This window comes from Micromesistius poutassou (genome assembly GCF_964030765.1).
Source record: "Micromesistius poutassou genome assembly, chromosome: 3".
Taxonomy (NCBI): domain Eukaryota; kingdom Metazoa; phylum Chordata; class Actinopteri; order Gadiformes; family Gadidae; genus Micromesistius; species Micromesistius poutassou.
The window spans coordinates 13,915,232-13,921,231 of record NC_140273.1 but is presented as its reverse complement, the minus strand read 5'-3'; the positions used below and the strand labels follow the sequence as shown (position 1 = coordinate 13,921,231).

At 47.6% G+C, this 6,000-nt stretch overlaps 1 protein-coding gene across 1 annotated transcript in view; it reads left to right on the top strand.

The window, feature by feature from the left end:
- lrba (LPS-responsive vesicle trafficking, beach and anchor containing) overlaps positions 1–6,000 on the top strand; it is a 170,634-nt gene that overhangs the window by 142,533 nt on the left and 22,101 nt on the right. The window contains 1 exon segment of the mRNA XM_084465513.1: positions 5,463–5,630. Coding sequence (XP_084321639.1) covers positions 5,463–5,630 — 168 coding nt within the window.

Below are 6,000 nucleotides of genomic sequence, written 5' to 3'. Positions count from 1 at the left end.
GTCTAGTATTTCCTGCTAGCACTGCTAAATAGTTATACAATTACACATTTTTTTCAGGCTAAAATTTGGTTATGAAACCCTTTAAAATCATTATGGGTGTGTGTAATTGTCTGACTTTTTTGTGCATCCGCATTTGTGTGTGTGCGGCTGGGATTTTCTGTTGTAAAAATCCAAATACAAGACAGCTAAAGATGTCATTACATTGCCAAGTTTCCGTCAAAACCATTACATTTTCCATGTTTTTTTCCCGCATAAGCATGTCAAGCTTCTATATTGTTTACCCTACTTTCCGCACCATGGAGCATAGCACTTAGCGCATGTGTAAGGTCTGCAGTGCACCAGTTCTCAAAGTAGGGCCAAATCCGCCATGACATGTTTGTTTTTGGGTTCTATTTCCCAATCACGGCCCAATCTGCTTCTCGTCACCCCCGCAACAGGATATTCCTGCGTTCTAAAGTGGCTGAGAGATTGAGAGGAAGATGAGAGAGGAGAGGACCAGGAGAGGAAAGAGAGTCAGTGCGGAAGAGTGTTGGGTTCCACTGTGCTTGCGAGACTTCCACTGACCCACACACACAACTTTCACAGTTATGACCTGATCTGATTGGCCGGGCAGGGACCCACAAAAATACATGTGTGGTGCCCCCTGCGTATGTTTTTGTGTTTGAGTGTGCGTGTGCATGTGTGTGTGTGAGAATAACGGAAATGGTTTGTTAGCTTCACGACTGCTTCAAGGATCTCATTCCTTACGTCATACTGGAGCCCCCGCTCCACCTCCCCTCCCTCCTCCTCCTGTCTCCCCCCCCCCCCTCCTCCCCTCTCCTCCTGTCCTATGGTGGGAGAACAAAGCTCCCAGCCCCCCCCCCCCCCCCCACTCAAGCTGCCAATATCCTACTCTAACAGGGAGAGCTAATGGGGCTTTAATCAGGGTGCTGGTCTCCTCCAGGGTGAGGCAACCCCTGGTTTGGGGGGGGTAGGAGACGGGTGTCTGTGTGTGTGTGTGTGTGTGTGTGTGTGTGTGTGTGTTGCAAGTGAGAGAAATGAAAGATGTGAAAATGTGGAAGGAGTTACTTTTAGTGAAGGGGCTAGGAATGGCTGGCTATCGGATGACTGATGGTACTGGTTGGATGTCTACTTGGAAGAGAACTTGCAGAATATCTTTGGTGTGGGAGGGATACAATGATACTAGGGGGGGAACACGTCATCAGGGCTTTATCGATGGTTGACAATTGGTAGAGATACGTTTGACAAATTGAGTTAAATATCAATCATAAATAAACAAACACACATATGTGTACCCATTTCATATATAAATCCAATAGCTGACACCTATATATGCTAATGACTTCTGAGTGTGACCATGGTCTGGACCTGTGATTGGATTCAGAGCCAACAAGTGTCCGCCCTGATCCGCAATGATCAATATAACAAGAGACAAATCTGTCACTCACACCCATCAACACTGCCGACATGTGCGTTCGATTACCCTCCCACACAGTCAGTGAGACGCACACACACACACACACATATACACATATCTGCGTGCCATTGAAATGCAAATGAGCGGATTGATTTGTTAAGTGACATTTTAACATCCTTACAGACAGGTCCCCATAAGTCCTTAAAAAGGTTTTTAAGGCCCTGCGAGGGCCGGGTGGGAGAGGCATTCAGTGGCACCTCGTTAAGATCCTTGTGAAACCCGTCCCCCCATTCAGACCGTAAAGCTCACCGCAAGAGCTGCAGCCCAGCACAGACACTCCAGCGCTGGGCTTAGCGCAACCATAATGGGGGCCGAGGCCTTCACTTTAAAAGGGCATTTAAAAGAAAGGTTGGGTCTGAAATACAGCAGAAGCAAGGTAATCCTGCCCATCTGTCGGGCACCGAGGGCCGTGCCAAGTTGAGCGAGGAGAGGCCCTTGCCTGTCTCCACGCCAACTCTGATCTAAGAACACGCACACGCCGCTTTGCGTCGTTTCCACGGTGTGACAAAGGGAGACCAGTGGACAGAACGCCGGAGCTGTCTCGAATGTGGGAATGCAGGTTTTATGTTACCCTCCCTCCACCACCACCACCCTCTCTGCCCCTTTAGTCTGAAACATCTGTAGTCGTGGTAACCTGAGACTCAAAGCCGGGCGGCTCAGGTTCGTTATGATGTATTTTTGTTGGAATGCACATCACAACCTCAAGAATTGCTAAGGAGGCAACAAAAATTACAGCATTTTTTCCTTCAAACACCCCCCCCCCCCCCCACAAAGAAATCCTGTGGTACCCCTTAAACCTGGATATGGTCCCAAACAGAAAGAAGTATTACGTCTCGCAATGTGAGCTGACACCGTACGTTATTGCATAATATTTCCCTAATTATTGTCATAAATATCATAAATCCTCATAGTAGACAACAAAGGGATCCGTCCTGGTGCAGAGGTGTACTTTATCATAACCCAATAACACAATAGAAACCATGGATTCCGTCGACTTTCTATCCAACCCCCCCCCACCACACCCCCACTGAGCATTTACATAAAGGTATGCTAAATTATTCATTAATTATCAGATGCTCCCCTGTGGATGGAGATGACACACACGCTGGCTGTTAATTGGCCCATCAATAACCCTGCGTGGTCCTCCTGTAGTGGCAGCAGATCCCACCTCAGGAATCTCCTATCTGTTCCAACCTTCTGGCCCCGCGTTTCAGCTTTTTTTTTTCCTGCCGCTTTTTTTGAGAGACACACACAGAGACGCAGGCACGCTGAGAACAGTGTTGTGGCTCAAACTTTGTTGGCGTGCGGTTGGCTTTAGGTTGGCTGTTCTCTCGATGACTTGAAGGACACACTGAGTAAAATAGTGCAAAGAGGATAGTGTCGTGTTAGCAGCTGCCTTAATTGATTTGTCAATTGAGGTAGCTGCTACAAAAATGCAAGGCGATTAGATTCATCATGAATCTGCCTTTTTTTTCTACATCATTTAGCAACAGTATTATATATACAGTACATGGGAAAACCTTCTTGGGCAAATTTGTAATCGTAAAAAAAGTTAAAGTAAATGTTACTGTTAAAGCAAAAGAACAAGTTTACCTTGTCCAAACTGGACAAGGTAAATTATAGGGCATTTACTTTACACACACATTACAGGAAACACTAACCTCCGATCAGGCACAGCCAAACACTCCCTCAATCACTGATTAGCCTGTCCAGTGTGCTCTCCTCGAGAGGCCAAGTTAATCAAAGCAACGCACACATCCCTTTCTTTCATTTAAAGTACCATATAGCAAAATATAGCGCACACACACACACACACACACACACACACACACACACACACACACACACACACACACACACACACACACATTAGTCCCTCTCCCTCCAGAAGGTAGATGCGTGTGATTAGCATAAAGGCGGGCCTCTGGAGAGCAGACTGGAACAACACGGGCCGCTCTTTGTTTCCTCGCCACTGATTGACACGAGATTGCCGAGCACATTAAATGGCCATCAGACCCAGCATTAGTTTTTAAACCCGGAGAGCGAGGCCTGTCAAAGGTCAATCCTAGCGCATAATGAACTGATGTCTTTCTCTCCCCCGCTCACTCACTCGCTCTCTCTCGCTTCCTTAATCTCTCTCCGTCTCTCTTTTCCTTACTCTCTCTCTGTCTCTCTCTCCCTCTCGCCCTCTTCCTCTCTGACACACATTCTCTCTCGCTCTCTCTCGCTCTCTCTCTCTCTCTCTCTCTCTCTCTCTCTCTCTCTCTCTCTCTCTCTCTCTCTCTCTCTCTCTCTCTCTCTCTCTCTCTCTCACACATACGCACTAAGGAGCCCGTAAGCCTGTGGGTTGCCAGATAATGGCTGAAACGGCTAAGAATGTAGCATTAATCAAAGCAGTAGTCCCCCTCTCCTGGACAGGGACCTCTCAGACCAACGTACACACTGTGCAAGTGTGCCTGCGTTAAGTGTCGGGGCTGCACACATCAGTGCAGTCTAGACAGCGGAGAAAAAAAACTCTCTTTGGCGTCTGTTTTATCTTTCTACTGGTGGTTTTGTTGAGCTTTTTTAAAAAAAGCATGTTCCCATTGTGCACCACTCTTCCAACAGCAGAGCGGTCAGTTGAGGCACCCTTTGGGGGACGGGGACGGGGTTGGGGGACGGGGCGGGGGACCACTCCTTGACAAATCTCTCCTTCTCTGCTAATTTTACCGTTTCCCCCCCAAGTCTCAGGCCAGTCGTTGGATTTAAGTGGGGCCTGGTAGTGGGCCATTTTCTAACAGAAGACTAATACGCGTAATAACCATTAACCTACAGAGCTACCTTTCTCTGCGCCTTTGACAAATGCACTCCTCTCCACACTGCTGCCTTTAATGGCACTTTTACTTATTCCGACCCTTCCAAACAGGACATTTAGGTTGTTTTGTCGCCGCAAAGGTTCTCCCTTTTGAAACCGCCGGTGCTTAGTCCATGGCCCCTGTCTTGTCGTCACATCGGCAGAAACTTTCCTCCATTTTGTTCTTCTCTACCGGCAGTCCCACAATTACCTGGGGAGAATAACATAACATAATGCCTGACAGCGCTCCCTCACTGTGTGTGTGTCTCTCTCTCGCTCTCGCTCTCCCCTGCTCTCTGCTGATGGAAAGTTAGTAATTAAGAGATGGGGGGGGTGAATTAGATGCAGAATGAGCTGTCTCAAAGTCACATTTAAGTGAGTGATGCGCAGGCCCCTGCCGTAGAAGTGTAAATGATATAAATTGCCATTTAAGTGCGGCGCAGGCTAATGTTTAGTCACAAATTAATGTGACACAAGGCAGCAATGACAATCACGGCTTGCCTCATTCTAATTTGGACGTGTTCAGTGCGCTTTTGTGAGCAGCAGATTTACACAAATTAACACAATTGCCAGTTTTTTTATGCAGAAACCATAAATGTTTTGTTGTGTGTGTTTTTTGCCCACTAATGAGGACAGCATCTTGTATCAGGGTGTTGTGATGCCCAGACAGGAACCGCAACAACCTGCTGAGAGAGAGAGAGAGAGAGAGAGAGAGAGAGAGAGAGAGAGAGAGAGAGAGAGAGAGAGAGAGAGAGAGAGAGAGAGAGAGAGAGAGAGAGAGAGAGAGAGAGAGAGAGAGAGAGAGAGAGAGAGAGAGAGAGAGAGAGAGAGAGAGAGAGAGAGAGAGAGAGAGAGAGAGAGAGAGAGAGAGAGCGCTGAAATGGTTATTTTAATGAGCTAGCACGTGTTTTCTTTTTCTTTTTTTAAAGCGTCATTTTGATGTTTTTAAACGACGTGCCGCGTCGATGATCTGTCCGCCGCTTGGTTCGTTAGAGCCGCCGTGTACAGCTGCTGTCTGATTATTTCCGAGGCGTTCTACTCGGGATCCGAACCCGGAGAACCCCGGGATCTGTAATGGGATGCGTTAACGACGCCATGATCGGAGGAATGATATTTAACAACCCTCTTCCTTTGTTCCCGTTCCCCTCCCAGGCGCTGGAGAGCGAGTTTGTGTCGTGCCAGCTGCACCAGTGGATCGACCTGATCTTCGGCTACAAGCAGCAGGGCCCCGAGGCCACCAGGGCCCTGAACGTCTTCTACTACCTGACCTACGAGGGAGCCGTCAACCTCAGCTCCATCACGGACCCCATGCTGCGCGAGGTGAGGCGAGGGGTGGCGAGGGGTGGGGGGGGCGGGGCAATGGATCTAGAGAGTCAGGGAAAAGATTTTATATATATATATATTTTTTATAATATACAATAATATAACCAATTCAATAAAAATATATCAAAATATCCCATACATTCACTATAGTAATCCATGAGCTCTGTTCAACTAGCATGTGAACCTAGATTGTAGAGCAACAACATCAGGACGATGCTACGACCGCGCTCCACCGCTTTAACGCCTCCTTCCATTTATTATTCATCGTGTTCTCCTGGAACAGCTACACAAGGTTTTTGTTTTTTTCACCCTCCACACCCGCCCTGAGCAACAACTCAACACCAAGCAAAGTATGAAAGCAACACCT